Source organism: Antedon mediterranea, chromosome 1 (genome assembly GCF_964355755.1).
Source record: "Antedon mediterranea chromosome 1, ecAntMedi1.1, whole genome shotgun sequence".
NCBI classification, from domain to species: Eukaryota; Metazoa; Echinodermata; class Crinoidea; order Comatulida; family Antedonidae; genus Antedon; species Antedon mediterranea.
In genome coordinates, this window is record NC_092670.1 from 19,137,135 (window position 1) to 19,159,639 (window position 22,505).

The window sequence follows — 22,505 nt, forward strand, 5'->3', positions numbered from 1 at the left end:
CTGGAAATTAACTGCACAGTACCAAAGCTGAACAACTATAATACAGTAGGCGTAGTGTATCAAACGCATTCCCATGATGAAAACCCTTTAATGACTACTTGGGATGCCTTCATAAAACATTTTACTTATTTTTATACATGAAGATAGGCCTACCTCAGAAAAATGAATACAGTAGGCAATGTAGTAAATACCCATATGATCAAAACCCTTTACTAAATATCTTCATCAGCACATTTTCCCTATATTTATACATGGAGATAGGCCTACCTCAGAAGAATGTCATTTGTTGTGGCAAGACACTCAAATAGGAACTCTGCTATATCTGCAGACAGTAAAGATTCAGTAAAAGTTGTTTGCTTTAAACTCTTCTCTGCCAAAACCAGCTGGGTTAAACATTGGACTACTGTAATTTGGTGAATGCCATTTCTACTCAGAAGCACCTGAATTTACAGAAAAGTTAGTTAGAGCAAAGTTTTATCAAATAGTGGCCAAACTTGAAATAACACAATAATAATAAGCCTTCACATTATTACCCTAGTAATAGTCAATTGTTATGTATTTACAGGATTGTTCTAATGGTTATACAGTTCAAAATTGCTGTACCTTTTTAAAAGCAGAAGATGCAAGTCCGTAGTTGTCTGTTGCCATAATTTCATGTACTGAGCACTCATTCTCAACAACTTTTTTTAGAAGCCCTATAAATACAGATTCATGTTTTATATTATTTAATGATCAACCCATTTTATGTCAAATATGACAATTTAACCAATCCAATAAGTATTTATATATATATACATATTTTTAAAAATCTTTCCCGAATTCTATAAATGTTAAACATTACCTAATGAGTTCATTGTCAGCTCAGAAGAACTAGCAGAAGCAATGATTGCCAGTAGGTTTTTGATGAGCTCTTTTACAAGAGGTTCCTTGCAAATGTTGCTCATGTGACCCCCAGCAAGGTGAAGGAGGATGTATGTGATCGCTGATTGGATATTCTCCTCTGGGTACTTCAGCCCTGTCAACAGGTAGTCTGTAAAGTGTCCTATTAAAAATAATGAAATAAACAAGAAGTGTTTCTTACAAAAAAAATCTGCTCAACTTTTTGACATACAGTTTGAATTATTGTTCTTTCTTCATTAAATTGTATATATTTGTTATAATAAATGTGATTATGTGAGGAAATTACTTACTGTAAGATTGTTGGAGTAAATCAGCTAACGGAGGAATAGATTGCAGCAAACGACCAATCAGAGTCAGCGAAGGAAGACTTTTCTGGAAGCTTGAATCCTGAAGGCACTATACATAAAGCAACAAAGAAGAGGTAACTGATTTCTATAGATCAGATATCACAGGGCTTCATCACTAAACAATTTAACCACTGTACAACGTATAAAGCTCTGTCTACACTATCAAATTTTAGGTGAAAAAATGTGATGTGTCCATATATGAACACGATGATGTCATATCACTACCATATTTGGGCACATTATTATTTTTTTTTTCAAACTAGTTTGGTAGTGTACAGCTTTATAGTATGTGAAATAAAGTTCATTGAAAGTTGTTAAGTCAAGTATGAAGTAATTAATATGGTAGGTACGATCACATTTCAATAATGTCTAAGGATGATTTAACACTATGTCTCAAACACATTACATTACATACAAAACATTACAGTGGTAATTATTGTTTATGTCTGGTAATGCTATGCCAACAATGCAAGACTGACTCAAATCTTATTTTATTTTTAAGGTCCGAAATGTCTGTGGACTTTAATTTTCAAACTTTAATTTATTAATTTATATGTAAAGGCCTTTATTCCACAGCTTTTATATTGCGCAATTGTTATATTACAGTACATATAGTTAAATTCAATTTGAAATTCAATTTATTTATTCAAATAAATTCGACTTATTTATTCAAATAAATTCAATTTATGTATTCAAATATATATTTAATTTATTTAATACAAAAAAACAGAAATTCCTAGTTTAGTGTAGGCAGCACCAATTATACACCAATTAATGACATTTCATGAAAATGACAGCAATTAGAATGATAATAAATTATTAATCACAATCTATTAACCTTAAAGACGATAATAATGATTGTTTTTTTATTATTTTAATGTCAAAATCAATGAACTTATAATTTATACGTCCATGTTTTAACTATAATCAACCAAACTTAACTATGGTATCTTAATTTCAATTATTCCCTAGAGTGTACATCTTTTGAGCATATCCCTACATTTACCATTTGAATGGCTAGTGTATAGGCCATTCGCAACGACCATATAAGGGCATAAGGTGGCTTGTGGCAGCACAGCCTATCAACTGATTTCTTGATGAGGATTCGCATGCCACAGGCAGTTTAATCAAATAACAGCCTGATGAAAACTCATCATCAATCACATGCTAGGAGCTAGGCTGCCTAGCGGGTGTTATTAGAATAGACAGTAGCGCAGTGGGATGTTTATAGCTTGGCTCGTGCCATACTTCAGGCTCTTATCTTGTCATCTACTTTACCAATGTTAAAGTTGGACAACAAAAATGATGCTGCGGGTGTTAGAGAAAAAAGAATGTATTGACTAATTACACAATTTAAATTTATTATTTTTGTTTATTACTGTATAAGATATATTGTCTGAAAAATAAATGTAAATTTTGTTGACCATTTTAATGTCACATAATATTTATTATCTGATAAAACCGTAATTTAGGAAGTCAGCAAGAAAAATTGTCTGTCTTAAAAACGTTGATTAGTTTTTTTATTTTTTATGAACTGAAGTCATTTTTGTTCTTTTTATTTTTTTTTCAAACGTGAATAATTAATAAAACTTTAAAATGGTATATTCAAAGTATAACTTTTACAAAGTACAATTTTCTATGTATTTGGGACAACATTAACTATTTAATATTAAAATCCAATCCAACAATAGAACTCTATGTTACTTTATCTTTACTTTTTTACTGGTGCATTGATTCAGGATTCAAAAACTACAAAATAAATTGCTTTTAAAGTAGATTTTGTCTGCAAATAAAAGTGGCAATTAATAGGCTGTCACAACTGTGTGAAAATATTTATAATTAAATTAGCATTCTTGTACAAATATTTACAAAAGGAATTTATAAATTAGGAAGTTGAATTATAATTGTTTTACCAGAGATGTCACTTGATTCACAAGACCATACACTAAATCTTCATTCCTCAGTTGACAACAAACTTCAACAATTACTAGAAATATATGAAAAAGAACATAAACTGTTTATGGGTAGAAAAAATGAAATAATGTTCAGTTTCAGAATGGGTAAAAGTAGTTTGAAGTATAGAACATTGGGTAAAATTTGTCACTTTTTGGATTTTTGTTTGCCCCTGGTTCCCACACTGTCTTTCCTGCACATTTATAACCTTTTACATATTGTTTATTTGTCACCACTAAGTACAGGTAAATTAGTAATTTAATTTCACACATTTAAGAGCCCAGCTTATGCCTTCATTTCAATAATTAGTAGCCCATAGGATAATTTATATTAAATTATAAAACGGGCAAATTTTTTTTGATAGGGCTTACATTCGTCGTTAATAGTTACATTGAGCAGGAACCCAGGTGTGTCAAGTACATGACCTTGAGTAAACAATTAGGTATATACAACTGTTATATTAAATTATTATGTTAGTCTCCTTCGGAATACACGTTAGGTGGCCAAGAAAGCGATAGCATAGCCAACACCAGGACCGTTATCACGATCCTGGTATTGCATGCTTGCATCGGTTTAGCCAAGTTACATATTTGTGGTATTGAGGCATTTCATTCAAGAAATATACCTCATTATAGTGTTCATTTGTAATAAGATAATCTGCAGATACACATGGCTCACAAATATTAATAAAATGTTTGTGGTGAGTTGGTGGAGAGAGGATATTTTTTGAAATAAGTGATAAAAAGTGAATTCATAAGTGATAACATTAAGCAACACACATGGGTGGATTCTAGGGGGTCCCACTCAGCCCTGGTCCACGCCCTGCCCCACCCCACTAAATTAAAAAACATAGCGCAAAATAAACATACTATATACAAATTGTGCACATAATTTTACAATTTTTAGGCCTCCCTCCCGAAATTATTATAAATACTTTCAGTGACCCCGTAGGCCTATATAAACTATTCCATACTGGTTGTATGAACGGCTGTTCCTAAAGTGAAAGTGTGATATTCTTAACACAGTAAAGTTTGCTATGTCTAATTAAGTGGGATCCAGCAACTGAATGATATGTGTTTAGATTTCTGCTATCACAATCACAACACCTGCTCCTATGTGAGTTGAGTTTATACACCTCCCAATGCTTAAGCTAACAATCTGCTTGTCAAGCTGTCCTAAGCTGGGCTAAACTACTATACTCTATATTGCTAAAATGTCTGGCCAAACCCACTGTTCCTGAGTCAACCCTACAAACATGATACTCATCGATAAACATAGTGATAATGACATAATGAGAGTAATAAATATGTTTATAAGTGTAATTAATATGCAAGTATTTAATTTGCATAATGGAAGTTTCTCTTGCCTTATAAGAAGGTTGCAATCTGTGATGATGGATACCCCCTGGTTTGTATCACAATGTTTTCTTAGGTAAAGTTCTAGGCCTACTGTATTAATATTAGAGGAAGAAATAGTTAGTACATAAGTTCGATCAAAATATATAAATGCTAAGATTAATATTATAAGTTTTCTTTAAAAGAATCATTTCACTTATTCTTAAAGCTAAGTTAAAAGTGTTATACGTCAATTAAACAAATTCTGCATTCCTTATCTAAAAAAATGATCAATGTTAAACTCCAATGTATTTTAAGAGCAAAATGCGCCTGATGTTACCACGGTTACAACATATGCAGTGCTAGAATTAACTGTTCTACTTGAATGTGATTTGTTGGTGCAACACTGCCTGTACTCCATATATGGTATGATCAGCTGTTGTAAGGCATGTTGCCAAAGTCTGTGTATACAGTACAGTAGTCTAGTTTTGTTCTGTTCGGCATTCTGTATTATAATACAGATTCAAGAAATGTTATTGGTCCACTTAAAATGGAAATTAATTTTGCTTGGCATAATTAAGACAATAAAAATACAAGAAAAAAACATAAAATTGCACAACCGCTATATGCCAATGTTAAAATTACAGCTTTGGGACCTAACAATGTTCCTTCTTTCATAGGAATATCTCATGAATAAGGGTTGTGTTGAACTACGTGATTTCCCTTAAAACTAGCTTAATTGGCTTAATAAATTTATTTATTAAATTTATTATCATTCATTTTAATCTTACCTTCAATTGCTGATGCTATGATACCGTCATCTGATGAAGCAAAAAGAGCTACAAACAAAATTGAATGAAATAAAAAAACATCAAAATGTTTGCTAAAAAAAAAACAGCTTATTGATATGCTGTTTTAAAAATAAATATTTTCACTGTAATTTGTACAGCTTCATTCATCAAAAACAAATTGGTAAAGTAGAGGGCAGAGAATCTTTGTAAACATTTATACTGTATAGACAACATTTTATATTATTATTGATGAGTAAAGGAAAAAATATAAACAGAGGAGAGGGAAGGAATAAGGTATGACAAGTTAGTGAAACAGTGTGGTAAAGTGAGACTCCGTTTCGGACTTTTTCTTGGTCAATTTGCTCTGTTTATTAGGGTTTTTCCTGGTTTATTTTTTATTCTTTTTACATTTTTGTTAACACCACATATAGATTATTTGTATTTTGCACTATAACAATTTAAAACCATTAACCATTAAGAATGAAACAGGTATTGGAAGCTCAGTAGATACTCTCATCGCAACCTACCAATCAAAACGGACACAAGGTGTACAGACACCTGTGGTTCATCATCCAGAGTTCTAAGAAGTTCATGATCACTATCCACAACCACCTTTAACAACTCTGTCAACAGGAACTTTTTCTTTACAGGCGGTTTTCCTGGGTCCTCAAGCTGTTCAAGAGCACACGCCACACAAAATACAATGCCCTGATGGCCGCAGTTGAAGATCCAGCAATCATTGTGTGATGTGTGATTAGACGTTAGTAACATTAGTCCTGACATCCTGTTCATTTTTTCATTTTAAAAATACTATTAAAAAGAGAATAAGTTGACTACTATACTACAATACCTTAATTTTACAGGTGCTAATGTTACCCTAACATTAAGTTAAAATAAAAAAGAAATAACATAGGCCTACTACTACTAAAAACAGGCTTCTAGACAGTACAAGCTGCCTTCCTAACTAGGCTTAGCCTAGCCCTAAAAAACTAATATTATTATTATAGGTCTAATAACATTTGTTATACTTATATAGGCTAGTAATACTTAGGCTAGGTCGAGTTATTTTGTCAGCCCTATCCTATAGTCGAGCTTTAGAATTTCCAGCCTTCATACAACACTATATGACCTACTACTTATACTATGGCTCAATCCTGCAGGCCCACCTATCTCCCCTCCTACCTAGCGGAGAGAGAATGTGGTCCGCATCCTAGCTAGGCCTACTAGGCCTAGACACACATGGAGTATAGCCTATAGGCCTAGGCCTAGGCTATACTCCATGGACCATGCATATCATGGTCCTAGGCCTAGGCCTAACTAGCTAGACCCTAGCTAGGCTTGGTCTATTGTGATTTTTTACACTAAAGCGATCTCTACATTTATGTAAGGATAACTAAAGTAATGTTTACTTCGCCTAATAATATAAATAGGTTAAGTTTAGCCCTAGTTTGTATAGGCTAGGCCTTCTTGTTGTACCCCACCAGAACACGACACGGGAGGAGCGGCGACCTCGATCGATTAATCAAAACTTAACTCTACACGTCACCGACGCCTAATATTCAGTTTACGTTTCTCATTGGTCAATAGTTACTTTTGCCATTCCAGTTACTAATTTTTCTCCATACACAAAAATAGCGTGTTTCATTGCGTTCCGCTGTGATTTCTATCTTCATCTTGTATACAATAAACCATTTTATTGTTTTATTGGCCATATTAAGAACAGTTTAGAACACTTAATTCCTAGTATTGTAATAATGAAGTATGTTGCATCATGAACTACACATTAAAAGGTCCGAATAATAACTGATTTTGTCTTATTTTTCCTTAGTATACTTTGTAGGGTGTAATATTTAGGTTTAATTAACTAGGCCTATTCATCATTTAAGGAGGCAACGCAATACAATTTGCATTTTGACCCAATTATAAGTGTACCACCCTGCTAAATGTTGTAGTACGGTATTATTATTCAGGAACTTAGGAAGTCTAACTAACCATGATCAATAGGCCTATTATAGGCGATTGAATAAATTGGCCGCACGTGGCAATACGATAAGTGTGGTAGTTCTAGAAAATTGTTAGTGAAAGAAATATTAACTCTCTAGCCAATGGGAAAAGCTTTCACAATCCCAAGCAGACGATCTTTAACTCATTGAGAAATAATTATTGATTCAAGTATGCGTACACTACAGCACATTGTCGAACGATTGGTGGAGATTATCAATACCCTGGACACCTTCCCTTTTTCTGACTACAAACATTTCACTACTAAGACATTCTTATAGTTCTACAAATTCCTTTCACATACCAGAGGGCGGAAAAGTGACGTTGGAATATCAAATGAGCAGACGATAGCAAGGGAACCTCAAGCTGATTGGTTAATACACAAAGGGGCGGATACAAGCTCATTGACTGGCCAATAGTTGGGTTAGGCCCTCCCATTGAATAATCGCTATCTTTGTGGATTGTCTGTATCGCTTTGCATTGGTTGCATTTCTCGCAATCAAACGGCTGCTTGTTTTTAGGATCTTCTCGATCCTCTTCCCTTTCTTCTTCTGATCCGGAGGTAAGTTTATTGTTGTACCAAAATAAGTTTTTTTTTGCGAGTTACCAAGTTCTTATTTGGATTTTATACAAGTGCACGAAGTTTTTCTGTCGGATATTTATAATCATCTTGTGCATTTTTATGTGTTGTATGTTGCTTATCATCGTCGTCGGTTTGCTGTTTTGAAGATTTTACTGTAAGAATGTTCTTTGTTTGTTATTATTTATTAGCTTAAAGGGGTATGAAATGATTTACGGTTTAAGCCATAAGTTTAACGTATACATTTTATTGATACATTACCCCTTTTAAATAGACTGCAACGTCGTAGAGTAGGCCTACAGCTTTTTTTCAAAATAATTTTCTTTATGATAAGTTATACGGTAAGTTGTTTAAGTATGACGTGTTTATCTATGATGCATTCGCTTGTCTATTCACCTCAATATCTGATTTGAATAGAAATAGTTAGACTATAGTGAGTGCAAAAAGTATTTTCTATCACAAAATATGATAAATTGTAGATCTATCTACAAATTTAGGCCCTATATAGTCTAGGCGTGTGTCGTGTGTAATCTACTATTATTAGGTCCACACACGTGTGTAAATAATACATTTCTAGATATAGAATTAGTTGCAAAATGTTTATAAATCAAAATATTTGTGTTTACAATTACCAATAATAACCTAAATATAAAGTATATTAATATGAGGGACAAGCGCGTGTTTTTGCGTGTGTAGGGGCGGTGGGGAGGTGCATAAAATAGAAGATGCATAATAAAAACTTTGAACCAATCACCGAAGACAATTCGGTTAATAAGTAGGCGTAATGAGAATTTTATAAAAGCTAACATTTATTATTAATTATATGTTTAATAGTATTCTTCTGTAGAAAATGCAGAATATCAGATTAAGTAATTATTTTTTTTGATCAACTAGACTGTAAATTTAGTAGCTTTCTAATGATCTAAAAGAGGAAAATGTCCGACTGCGGTGGCGGGCTTTTAGAAGACAATTTTCATTGACAGCATGTGCAATTGAACATAGTTTTTTAAACAGCTGCTGTTTACATTTTATACCCTTGGGGTTTATAGACATAATATTATACTATTCCAGAATAGAATATATTCACTCATGATAATGATATTGACCATCTTAAAAATTAAGGTATTTAATTACTGTAAGTGACTTTAGGCCTAGGCTAGGCCCTGCCTGAGTCAGTGTCACTCACATGGCAGTGTGGTAGGTCTGTGGGGCCTAGGGGTTCCCATGATTACCGCCATGCCGGTTTGCGGTAGGCCTAGCCTAGGTCTGTTGTATGTTTCATTTTCCTTTTCATCAACACTAAGGTAGGGATTGTGGTTTTTAAAAAAACGCTGTGGCTAAAGATACGGTACCGTATTCTAACTTCTGTTTACTAAAGATACGGTAAAATTGCATTACGTCATAACCAGCCAATGGGGTGCTGGTACGTGTGTGACGTCATCGTATAAGGACTTTGTGGATTTTTTTCATATCGCGAAAACCATGGAGGTATGGCGAAAACAGTGATCAACCGCATTTTCTTTATGCTTTATTTATCGCTATTATCGCCGTCGTGTGTGACAAAAACTAAATGTAGCCTACGTCTGTTATTATTATTGAAAAGCCATGTTGATTTTAATTCTAGAATAGAGAAAACCGTTTTAAAAGAGGCCTAGGCCTACTTACTACGTACTATGTATAACCTCATTATATGAGTTTGTTTGTGTAGGGAAAGCGATGCCAGGCTGTGGCCAGCTGCATATGTGTGCTGTGCGCTGATTTCTGTGACTCGTCAGCCCTGGGGCTACACTGCTGTCTAAATCATAGTATTTAAGGGCCCCTTTATTGTCCGCATTTGCTTGTTGTTTATGGTCACCATTGTAAACAAAGTTTTAAAAAAATATAGGCCTAAATAGGCCATTTTGAATAAAAAAAAAACCCTCATCTGCAGCGCACACACATCCACGCAGCCTGGCGCCGCCGATAGGAATTCTCTACATATATACAACCAACAACAGACGCGATATGAAAAAAAATCCAAAGTCCTTATACGATGACGTCACACACGTACCAGCACCCCATTGGCTGATTATGACGTAATGCAATTTTACCGTACCTTTAGTAAACAGAAGTTAGAATACGGTACCGTATCTTTAGCCACGGCGTTAAAAAAACGAAGCTCATGTTGGTTTTTCTATATTTATGCTTTGGCATGTATGAGATGACACAATATTTTGCGAATGGTCCTCACATTATTATAACAATCGCAATAAAGTATAAGATAACGAATGATAAAAAAACCCGGCCTAATACTTGTCCTCAAGACAATGGTGAGTATACACAAAAAGGTTGTAAATGAAAACCATAACTCCCAGCTTTCTATAACCTCATCACCATGCCAACCAGCCAGTAAGTGTGTTAATGCAAATTACATTTTTTATCTGACCAATGGGGGCTGGTTGGACACCCGTTCTTTACTCTCAGTTCTGTATCTGTTTGTAGTGTGTGTACTTCATTTATGGGACTAAACTTTAATCCATACAACAATGTAATGACAGAATCTTTTAGACTTTCAGTTCTTAAAAAGTTCAATAAACAAAAAATTCTCTTTCTTCAGATTTCTGCTCTTTCGCTGTTCTTTTTTTGGAAGTCCGTAAGGAAATCAAAAAACAATCAATATGGGTGATGATCCAGAACAATACTTGAGGCTTGACCCCAAGGCCCAGATGGAGGCTACAACTCAGGCTTTTGACAGTAAGAAGAACTGCTGGGTTCCTGATGAGAAAGAGGGCTTTGTAAAAGCTGAGGTCCTCTCCACAAAGGGAGACATGGTTACAGTAAAGACCGTTACTGGAAAGGTCAGTACTACTGTCACCTATCATAGATGTATCTATGTATACATACTTTTATATTGGTTTAAACTTATATTCCATTCAATCTGTGTGATAAATAAAGCTAAAAAAGTCCATTTCTATATAATATAAATATCTGTTTCTTCAACTTAAATCACAGCCAAGGGAAATAAATAAATGCTGTTTTATCTAGAGAGCATGGACTTACTCTAAAAGAAAATTTACAAATGATGCAAATTATTAAGTCATCAAATAAACAATGCCTATATATCCTGTATATAAAAACATTTTCAAGATTAAGAAATAACAATTTTGTTTTATTTTTATAGCAAGTAACACTTAAAAAGGATGATACACAACAAATGAATCCTCCCAAGTTTGACAAAAGTGAGGATATGGCCAGTATGACCTTCTTGAACGAAGCTAGTGTACTCGGAAATCTCAGACAAAGATACCAATCCGGTCTCATCTACGTAAGTTACTTTATTTTTTTTATAATAGTGATGATGTAATATATGCAAAAATGTATTGTGTGCGCCAATTCAAGCATTTTACATTGATGTAGATTGATTGAATTGATTGAAATTTATATTTATACTGGGTAACCTCTTCAATCAAAGACTGGTCTCCCAGAGGGCCCAGTTGGTGATCAGTGGCTGTGATGTACTAATACACCGGGGTAACCCCCTACTCGTCTCGAAAGATGTACTAGGTTCTTTTAAAGTGCACACGAGCTAGATGTGTACACTGGACCTACGGTTTATAGTCCTTATCCGAGAAGACTCGTTCTACCACCAGAACCATGGAGTGAGTGAGCCTCGAACCCCTGCCGATGTTATGGCTACGTAATTACGGTTCCACTGTCTTAACCGCTCGGCCACTCACTCACCCGCCACTCGCTCGGCCACTCACTGTAGCCACGAGAAATAAGGTAGTCCGGTTTTCGCAAGAAAAGAGAATAATCTCTGTTCAAGCCACTGTTGCCTCTGTGAAAAAGTAGTCGGGTTGAAAGCTTACCAACCATTCTGGTGGCTACGACCCTGTTTAAAAATAAAAAATAACCAGGTTAAAACAATTTAAATTAAGGATTTCAAATTAGTTTTAAATCAGTTTAAATTTGAAGATCTGATTTTGAAGATTAGCTTAGAGCAGGTTCAGATATGGGAATCATCGACTTCCAATCTCTAAAAGATACAGTAATGAAGATGAAACCAAATGTACTTTATGTAACCAAAACGCTACTGGAGATGAATACCACTATTTGTTCATTTTCCCCTTACTTTGCCCCATGCGCCAAATATACATTCAAAAGTATAATTATATCACCTGCCCAAATAGAACCAAAATGCACCAATTACTTAATACCAGATAAAAAAAAAAAAATCAAACTAAATTTATTCATGAAATTTTGTATTTGTTTTAGTTAGATGTTGCTTTTCGATATATCATTTATGTATAAATAAGACCAAATATTTATGTCTGGAAGTGTTTATTTTTGTATTATATTGAAAGAATGTTCTTTCATACCCTGAAAAAGGGTCAATAAAGAAATAAAGAATCATTGTCATTGTCAGCAAAAATAAAATAGAATTTGTGAATGACTAGTTGTAAAACAACTTAAAATTAAACTAGCCTAGTAATCTAGCAAATACAATTTCAAAATGTGCGCCTTGATTGACTAGTACAGTAGTGGAATAATAGGCCTACCTGGATAATGATTATAAATTTGAACTAGAATAATGATATCGTGAACGATATCAAATAAACTACAGCGAGAGGATAAAGAACACCTCCAAACAAATGACATAAATAAAATAGATCATGTAATAAATTAGCCCCTAGTTAAAGGGTTCATTCAGATATGTTGGAATGTCATATCTCGGCCATGTGGACAGAACAGCTGACATGGTGTTTCCTTATATGGAAAGGTCTGTATGTTGATGTGATGGTGTACTTCATTTGACCCTTTGACCTGAGCCCTGAACATGTGCTAATAGCTTCAATGTCCATCCTTATCAATATTGTTATATATTTCATGTACTGCCATAACCATGCATAGATATTTAATATATATAACAATGTTGTACAGTAGTCCTACAGTATATGCAAAGAAGGTCAATGAATGATGCAGTTCAGCATACAGTAAACGCACAATGCCAGTACTGTACATCTTGGAAAGTTGAAAATAATATCGCTCAGTGTATTACTGAAATGTAATTTTGTAATTTTCAACACATCCAACAAACTTATTTTAACTCACCGATTACAGGATAAACTAAATGTTCGTATTAAACGGAAGTCTCATTTGAGACTTAGGAGGAGTAAAAACAGGTCAGGTTTGAATACGGGACAGTTCTGCAGCATATGAAAAATCTATTGGATATGTTGGCATGGCAATAACATTACAATTAATCATGATCTATTTATCAGCATAGCAGACATTTTTAAACAAAAAGAATGATCAAAAAAAGAACTAAACTAAATTTCAAAGCATTTAGAACCCCGTTTCTACTAGAACCAGAAAGTAAACGGCCATTTTAAAGGTCACTGTGTTTGATTTTAAACATTGTAGATAGTAAGTCTATAAATATGAACCCACTTCAAATGAAAAGCAAACACAATACATTGTAAACCCTCTTAAATAGAATAACTTAAGCTTCTTCTATGTCCGTCGTATTGCTCCCTCTGATAAATGCCAAGGGTACTTTTTTGATAAACTTAAATTTTCCTCATAAGGTTTTTGAAACAAATAAGAAAATGTTTTAACAGAACTTAAATAAATATTATTGTTTAGTCTTAATTATTATTATTATTGAAAGCCCTATTAATACATAATTACCCAGTTTTTGGTTCAATGTGCAGTGGCAAAAAATCAGTGCCCATAATTTTATTCCAAATTTATTTCAAGGAACAATAATCCATCCAATACTTCATGCGGTGCCCCAGGTCTCAAATTTAGTAACAGCATTGTTTTTTAAATTTCCAAGCCACTATGACATTATCCATAATTATAATTTGTCAAATGTTTTAATAACCAAGTGTGGCTAATTTACTGTAGGGCTATGTAATTAAAATATTTCATCAAAACTCTACAAGATATGCACTAGGCATAATATCTTTTCATTTCTTAATTCACTGTTTTAAATAATTGTTTTGATACTGAAGAAAAAATACTATAAATGTATACTGCCTGTAATTAATGAAACCATAGTACAGTAACTAGCTATGCTGGTAAGTTTGATGGCCTACAGCCAATTGGTAGCCTATATTTGGGCAGGGAATTCCAAGCCTGTAGAATGCCTTGAATGTTTCTGTGAATGAAGAAGACACACTTCTCATTATCTTATGCTACCAGCCAATCAGCAGCCTTCAATAAAAAACCAGGCAGCAGTAATTAAAACGGAAGAATAATTGCTAGCTCCTTAGATGTTTGTGATACTCTAGTGAATTTTTTGGCTTGATCATTTGTTGAAACTTATTCTCCTGAAATAATTTTATTCATTTATTTCGTTTATTCTTTATTTTATATTCAAATGTACATATACAGCATTACAGATACAAAGCTCTTTAACTAATAAATTACATGGATTTAATTAGCAATAATAACTTTAATATTTTTTATTTGCATTACACTACAGTATAGTCATTAATTAACAAAACAGAAAACAATATATCCTAATATTACAGTAAATATTATTACCATGTGATGCCAAACTAAATTTTAAATTCTTCACATTTTAAAATAAATTCTCATTTTGAAATCACTATTCATATGTTAATTATCTTTTTATATTTAAAGTAGCATATAAAATTCAAGATCTTTTGAAACTCAGAAAAAAAAATATTTCTGCTCTTTCTGGAAATTTGTTTATCTCTCAACAACACAGAATGGTCAGAATTGTCTCAATTGGCTACAATATTAGTCCCAAGTATCAACTGTATGATTCCTTTAATTGGTTTAATTAATGGTTCTTGAGGTTAAAGGAGGCTTGGCAGGTGTTATGCTTAAGTGTGTACTTACTTTATTGTTATCCACCTGGGGCTGTTAAGTGAGGAGAAAATAAATGACAGTTTAACCATGGTTTAAATGCCCATAAATAGCAATTACTTCTATTGGTATGTGCTTTACTGTATACCCATTGATGTACAGTACTTTGTATGCGTAATCCAGTATTCCAATCCTAAGCAGTTTAAAACAAATTCTAAATATACAGGCTTTTTGATTTGAACGCAGTAAAAATTAAAATTTCATAAACTATCAAACCAATCGTTTTACACGTATTATTACACAAATACTTTACTGCGAAAGGGGAAAAAAACAACCAGTGAACATAACTTTTTTTCAAAGTTTGATAAGCAATGGCTGTTTAATCTATCTGAAGTCTGAGCAAAAAGCATAGCTTTGTATTGCATTTTTTGTTAACAATGTTATGAATGTGTAGCAATATTGTCAGTTTTATGTAGCACATATTGCTATGCTACACCTGATGGACATTGTACAAGAAATTGTACAAAAAAGTTATTTAATGGAAATTTATGCCTGCTCCTCTGAAAATGTTAAGTTTTCACAAATCTATATCGTATATCTACTGTATACTGCACGTGTATTCGCATATATTGAGTTTATTACAAAGTACAGTATATACTTAAAAGGTTAACTAAGTAGTTAGTGTAGAAACTTGAGAACTCATTAATTGAATCTTGATCTGGTTTCTAGTGTTTGTTGTTCATAGAGTTGATTAAGTTTTGGTTGGAATGTTGGTGTTAATTTACTCCAATGATATCGGAGGTGAAAGGTTGACCTTCATTATGGTTGCCTATTTAACTGTTAAAACATACTCCCAATGTATTAATCGCTATCTTTTTAAAACATTTCTAAAAGAAGTGTATCCTGTTAATTTTCAAAGAATTCCATATTATTGTAGAATCTCTTTTAAGGGGACACCTTTATGACCCAACAATTAGTTAGTGTTGCCCGTTTTACTGCATATACTGTATTGGCTCCGAGTACAACTCCTGGAAAGTGTATTAGGCAAACACAGCATATGCAGTAGAACTAAAACATCCAGAGATTACAAAGTGTACTATTAATAGTAGTGTCCTATAAACAGGTGTTGGCCATAATACTAGGACATATATTTCCCTTTATTCATTCGTTTCTCAGTGTCCCTTTATAGGGTTTCACTGTTATCTATTACAACATGGACTTATTGATTAGTAATATACATAAATTATATATTAAAACACATATACTGTATATCTCCTCTTCTAATAGGGATTTCCATTGAATAGTGGTGTCCCAAAGGTGAATTTGTACTGTATTCCAACATGGGCTTATATTAAAAGATATATATATTAATTGTGGGCCGTAATATTTCTTACAGACCTACTCTGGATTGTTTTGCGTTGCTGTCAACCCATACCGCAGACTTCCTATCTACAGCGACAAGGTAGTAGCTCTCTACCGTGGTAAACGACGTAATGAAATGCCACCTCACGTGTACGCCGTTGCTGACAACGCTTACTATGACATGTTGCAAGGTAAAGATGAGATTATTAATATACAGATATGAGTTATTTATATTATAGATATAATAGTTCTATATTTATTAGTTATATACAGTATAGTGAATCTATTGGTAGAGAGAGAATGGTATTTTATGTAATGTTTTTAACCTTCTTATGCCCCTAGGGAAACATGTAAAATCAGTATTAAAAAACATCATCTGTAAAGCCTACTGTCTGTAGAGACCATTATACATCATAAAGGACTGTGTTTTGTTTGCGGATCCTAAAATAAATTTGAATTAAAGAAAAGTTAATAAGATGGTTTGTTTTCTTGTTTGATTTAACAAGGTTCCTTCTGATATGTTTACCGACGGTTTAATCTTTTGAAATATTAATATGAATATATAAAGATGGGAGGCAATAGCAAACAAATTAAGAGAAAGTATTAACTCTGTCAGAAAAATAAAACAGGGAGTTGATATAGTACCAAGCCAACAAACAACACATTTAATAAGAGCCACTGCATGCTTGATAACAATTTAGTACAATTAGTTTGGCCTAGCAGTATGTTATGAACTAAGGTATATAAAATTTGTTTAGTGTCTGCGAGCAGCTAACATAATTTGGTCACTCATTCTTGCATAATTGCAAGTGGTGTAATTACATAGCTAGTTACTATTACAAAATATGTCTTGTGTTGCACCCTTGGAGGCTAATCTGAAATATCCTAAAGGGAATTTATGCCCATTAAGGCTTATTAGGAATCATTAAAGGTGAATTATGCTGGTATTACACACACTCTATGGGCCCGTTCGGACGGGACTGAAACTACCGTGTACTTCCAACTGTGAGGTCGCGTGTGGCAATTAACTTACGCCTCTGGCTATAAAAAATTAGAAAACCATCTGGACGAAAAATCCACCAACTTTACTGGTTATTTCAATCCCATTCCAATTACACGCTGCCTCGGGGTATAATTAATCAAGCGTTAACGGGATCATGTCAAATCGCGACCTCAAATAAGCTTTCTGATTGTTTAACAATTATTGTTTAAAATGTTCTTTTTCGTTAATGCGAATGTATATCTATTGTTTTGTAAAATTATATATAAATAATCAACTCGTTGGTTTTTTTCCGGTGACCTGAACTTGCGAATCGGTGGCTTATAATGTACATGTAACGGCAGGGAGTTCTGTATTGTGGTAGCCTGGTGTCTGTGAATTACCACATCAACCGTTCGGCTCGCACGATAAGAGGGGTACAGTGCGTGTTAAATGGAATTTTTACAACAATAGTTCGGCTCGCACGATGAATACACGTGGTGATTTTTACAAGAGGGGTACAGTGCGTGTACATTAAATGGAATTTCCACAACAATAGTTCGGCTCGCACGATAAATACACGTGGTGATTTTTACAAGAGGGGTACAGTGCGTGTACATTAAATGGAATTTCCACAACAATAGTTCGGCTCGCACGATAAATACACGTGGTCAACAAACAACATACGTTAGCAGGATTTTCGATCATTATTTATTTAAAAAGTAAATTGTATTCGATGTATTATAAATATATAGGTCTGGTTGTCGATTGAAAAATAATAATTGAACGATTCGCGCGCGAAACGACATGCAATATCCAGTTGAATTTGTCAACACGCCATGTCAATTGATATGGGTCGACGCACAGAGGGCGCTTTTTGACCTAAGAATTCCGATCTTAATTGGTTTCGTGTCAGCTTACCGGTACTTTGTTTATTCGTACGAACGTCGTATGGGTTTTACCCCAAGGGTAAAAACCAAATAAACGTGTATTTCAATCGCCGTACGAACACGGTCTATGATTAAAGGGACAGTCTCTTTTGTCCCACGTTTTAACAATAGTTTTTTTATACTAGGATGGTACACATTTACCTTTAGTATTTGAAAAATGATGTACCTTATTTAGGAGTAGGGGAGTCTCTCCATTTAAATAGTAATTCTTATTTTTTTTAATCATTATATTCTTTCCTCTGTTTTTGATATGTCGTCTTTTTAACTAATTATTGAACCAGTATTAAAGATTAGATATTTATAGAGAAATCAATACTATTGCTATAATTGACTTTCCCAACATATTGTATAATAAATTTGCACTATATATAATGAACCATTTATTTTGGATGGGCTACTACTATTTATATCTGGCAGTATATGATTACATTATTAAATCTATCTAACATGCTTGAACGATTCGATGGAAGTTGTTGCCAAAGTCTCTTATTAATAGGCAATTTGTAACTAAGCTTCAACCTGCACATCCCATCTTCTAAACAGATTTCTGAATATCTTGCCTTATTTGGTCATCTTCTCAAAGCAGCACTGTTAATATTAAATGTGTAAACTCGATATATGGCTTAGTTGATAGAATACATTCTTAAAAATACTTTATTCTTCTGGTCTTAGGTTTAAATCCTAGTCTATTCTCAAAATAACAAATACGTAATTCAAAATATTTTGTTTTTCCACAGACAATGAAAACCAGTCTATGCTGATTACGTAAGTTTAAAGATGCCTGATGGTGTGCTGGTGAAGTGTTTTTTACATTTTGTCTATTATATACATTCAAAGTTATCGGCAGACACTATAAAGTTTAATCTGTTCTATGAATAGTTTCATAGTTTAAAAAAACAATAAATAGAAAAGCAGAAGTTCATTGAGAAGAAAGATTTATTTTGGGGTGATGGAACAATAAGAAATCATTTATTTTGTTGTAATAATATTTATAGATGTTTATATGGACCCATTGTAACTATTAGAATAATTATTTTGGTCTGAAAGAAAATGATAAATCAAACCTGTTTTTTCCCCGTGATTTTAGAAAATTGCTTTAATCAATATGATTAATATTGATTATGATGTTCTTTAATGATTTTTTTTTGCTTTTGTTGTTGGATTTTGTAACCATGTATATTTTTATTCTCAACAGGCGTCGTCAGCATATTTGCTGTTGGATTTTTCTATTATTGATAATTTTTATATTTTTCCTATTTTATTCATGGAAATACAGCTAATACAGCTATTTAAACAAAATATTGTTTTACTACCCTTTACATGGATTATTAAAATTAGTAATGAAACTATACTATATCTATATAAATATCACAATTATTGAAGCTGTAATATTTACTTTAAAATATTTTGTGATCTAAAATTTTTAATTTCTAAGATTTAGTTCAATTTAACAAAATTAATGCTGTATTCCCATGTTTCATCTTCTCTGGGTAAACAAACAAACGCACATTGCATGCTTGCATGGTTGTTAGAACAGTGGAAATTGTATCAGTAAAACATCACAGATGTCATTTGATTGGATAAAAGTTTGGTTGACATCAATTGCTAATCTGTGATTGGTTGAAGATACACTTCTTCTGTTCTAACAATGTAGAGTTATATAAAACAAGAACTAGAGTTCATTCATGAATTTAAGATTGAGATTTTCAAATTATTCAATCTATTAAACATTTAACTTAGAATTCAAAACTCTTTAAAGAAGTACTCTATATATCAGAATTATAGTGTTCATTTCTGATTCTACAAAAATATATTATAGACAAATCATCAAAGAAATTTAAACAAATGAAAATTAATAATAGTTCTTGTTTATAAACTCTTCTATCTAACAATCAGCATGTGCCTGTAAATGCACTAGTTGAATGAATAGCCTTTATCAATCCATGCATTTCTCTCAGTGGTGAATCCGGTGCTGGAAAGACAGAAAACACGAAAAAAGTAATCCAGTATTTTGCCAGTATCGCTAGCTCAGCATCCAAAGAACCCCAGACAGGAGAGAAGAAGGTACAGTGTCAAGCGGTGGCTAAACATCTAGCATAACCTGGCAACCTTTCATCCTATAATGCAAATCCTACTTGAACTATTTTCAAAAATCCTAATTGTTTTTTCTTATTTAAAAATAATATTTAAAAAAGAGGGTTTTCTTTTTTAATCTTAGAACTCATTTATTATAAAAATGTTTATTTCTTTCCAATCCACAATTTATCTTTCTTCAATATCAGCGATTTTAATTGATTAAATTTGGTTGTTCCTCATTAATATTTCTAACCTCAAAATTTTAGATATGATTGTGTTTAAATATACCATAATTATATCTTAATATGAAGTACACAACTTAGAAAACATATCTACATTTAAACAAATTTACTCCTCTCCCCCCCCCCCCCCACCCAACCCTAAAAAAGAAGTTAACGAAATAATTCTAATTGGCTTTGCATATTGGGCTGACCATTGGCAGATTACCAGGTTATGCTGGGGGTCATTCTGAATGACCACTTGTTTATACCACACATTATGTACAATCTACCTTTTATCTATCAATGTACTTTACTCTGTATTCAAGTTATCTCGCTATAACTTTTGTTTTGTTTTGTTTGTTTCAATGTTGATTTTTAAATAAGAGTTTGGATTTTACTGAATTATAATACAGTAATTTAGGCTTATCGATATCTTCAAAAGTTATATTTTCTTACTCCCCTTAATAATTTATATTACGTTAATTAGTTTTGTTTGTTTTTAAGTGACCCACACCTTTAAATTGATTAAATTACAGTATTCAAGCCTTTTGTTTTATTTTGTTTGTAAACTTTTCATTAATTTTTGTTTGTTTATTTGTTCAAATTGTTCTTTCAAGAAAATTGTTGATATTTAAATATCAATTTCGATTATTCAAATTTTACTGTTATAAAATGTTACCCTACATTTATAATTTTAAAGTATAAAATATAATAATAATAAAATAATTTTAAATATTAATTCTTAGTTTTTTCTTCCCAATTTGAGATGATAACTTGTTTCGACAGAGTATGCATAGACTGGGGTTTTTTCTTCCTGAAATTCTTCAATGATGATATATATTATGTAGACATATATTTTTTAAAACACAATATATAGTAGTAAAGTATATAAAGATAAAATTCCATTAGAACAGAAAGCATGAAATTATAATTCTGCAATGCATGTAGGCATAAATAAATATACACAATAATTAAAAACAGGGAGTAAATATAGTTATATTAGAAAAATCAATGGATCACGTAAATATTATTTACTACAGTTGCTTCAGTAAATTGAATATGGACCTACTGCAACAGCTACTGAAATTAGCTAAGCTCTGTCTACACTATCAAACTAATTTGACAAAAAAAGTATGATGTGCCAAAAAATGGTAGTGATATGTCATAAATATATATAGGCACATCACATTTTTTTGACACATGAAGTTTGATAGTGTAGACAGAGCTTAAATGCAGAAAGTCTGTAAAAAACGTTTACCTACTTAGTAGGTACTGAAGCAAATGCTGTAAAATAATTCTTTCATGGTTCCTCAAGTAGTTTGTTGTAGAATTACTCTCTCACACTTTATCATTTGCATGAATACTACCTTAAATGCATATAGAATGGTCTAATAGCGGCAGTACCTCTTTAAGTAAATTATTGAATGAATTATACTATATTGTTAAAAAATATATTTTTTTCAATTATGGAATTTTATATATACCTATATACCTGTATATTAAATTTAGTACACAGGGTATATGGACCTATATATTTTTTTCGGGTTTATTCTGGTAAGTATTCATGCATGCAAAAAGAGAGAGAATAATTCTACAATTTAGCTTTTTATTGAAAGATATCATTAGAATTATTTTAGCCAAATGAAAGGCAGAACATTACAAAGGAAATTTGATAGAAATGCAACTGGTGTAACTTGCATTTTACAGAGTCTTTGTACATTCTCATGTCCGGCTTTGGCCTGATTGAGACTAGAATACGTTGGCAAAAGTTATTACACTCGGAGCTAGCTACAGTATCCCCACTAGACTCCCGTAGACAGTAATGTCCGCATGTGTACTCTGTAACATAAAATTATGTCATGCTCATAAGAAATGTTCACAGTTACCATATCAACTGTGTCAAAGTGCATGTCAAAAATTCACGCATGTAGTTTTCATAGATGTAAAATTAAATTAAAACATTTAAATAAAATGAAAAAAAAAAGAGATTAAGAACATGTTTAATGTAATGTTTAATGTTATGATTTAATCATTTTAATGTTGTACATATTTATGCATGTTTGTCTTTAACATCGTTTGTTTGGTTTGTTGATCACAGTTATATAAACGCAATATTGATGATCAAGTTGTCCAGGCTAACCCTGTGATGGAAGCATTCGGCAATGCGAAAACATGCCGTAATGATAACTCTT

The 22,505-nt window shown here is 32.6% G+C and overlaps 2 protein-coding genes across 4 annotated transcripts in view; one reads left to right on the plus strand and one right to left on the minus strand.

Moving 5' to 3' along the window:
* Positions 1–15: 15 nt before the first annotated feature.
* On the minus strand, positions 16–6,108 carry LOC140042620 (meiosis inhibitor protein 1-like). The gene is made up of 7 exons (XM_072087713.1): positions 5,853–6,108; positions 5,326–5,373; positions 3,161–3,234; positions 1,191–1,296; positions 842–1,042; positions 604–695; positions 16–440 (listed from the first exon to the last, which is right to left on the minus strand). Exons 1-7 carry the CDS (start codon positions 6,106–6,108, stop codon positions 264–266), a joined length of 954 nt encoding a protein of 317 aa, XP_071943814.1. The 3' UTR covers positions 16–263.
* A 1,687-nt stretch (positions 6,109–7,795) lies between these two features.
* Positions 7,796–22,505, plus strand: part of LOC140060418 (uncharacterized) — a 48,813-nt gene continuing 34,103 nt past the window's right edge. For 2 of the 3 annotated variants that reach the window (XM_072106612.1, XM_072106621.1), the window contains exons 1-6: positions 7,797–7,888; positions 10,503–10,743; positions 11,067–11,210; positions 16,122–16,278; positions 18,754–18,781; positions 19,975–20,080. In XM_072106612.1, coding sequence (XP_071962713.1) covers positions 10,564–10,743; positions 11,067–11,210; positions 16,122–16,278; positions 18,754–18,781; positions 19,975–20,080 — 615 coding nt within the window. In that variant the 5' untranslated portion in view covers positions 7,797–7,888; positions 10,503–10,563. Of the gene's footprint in view, positions 7,889–10,502; positions 10,744–11,066; positions 11,211–16,121; positions 16,279–18,753; positions 18,782–19,974; positions 20,081–22,505 lie in introns of all 3 variants that reach the window. The other variant, XM_072106630.1, reaches the window with a different exon arrangement.

Bases quoted from the DNA above. Each gene is read 5' to 3' on its own strand.
- LOC140042620 (XM_072087713.1), bottom strand. From the start codon at position 6,108: ATGTCAGGACTAATGTTACTAACGTCTAATCACACATCACACAATGAT. The intron at 3,235-5,325 runs GTAAGATTAAAA...ATATATTTCTAG, and splicing joins CATAGCATCAGCAATTGAAG to TAATTGTTGAAGTTTGTTGT. The intron at 1,043-1,190 runs GTAAGTAATTTC...TATTTTTAATAG, and splicing joins TTTACTCCAACAATCTTACA to GACACTTTACAGACTACCTG.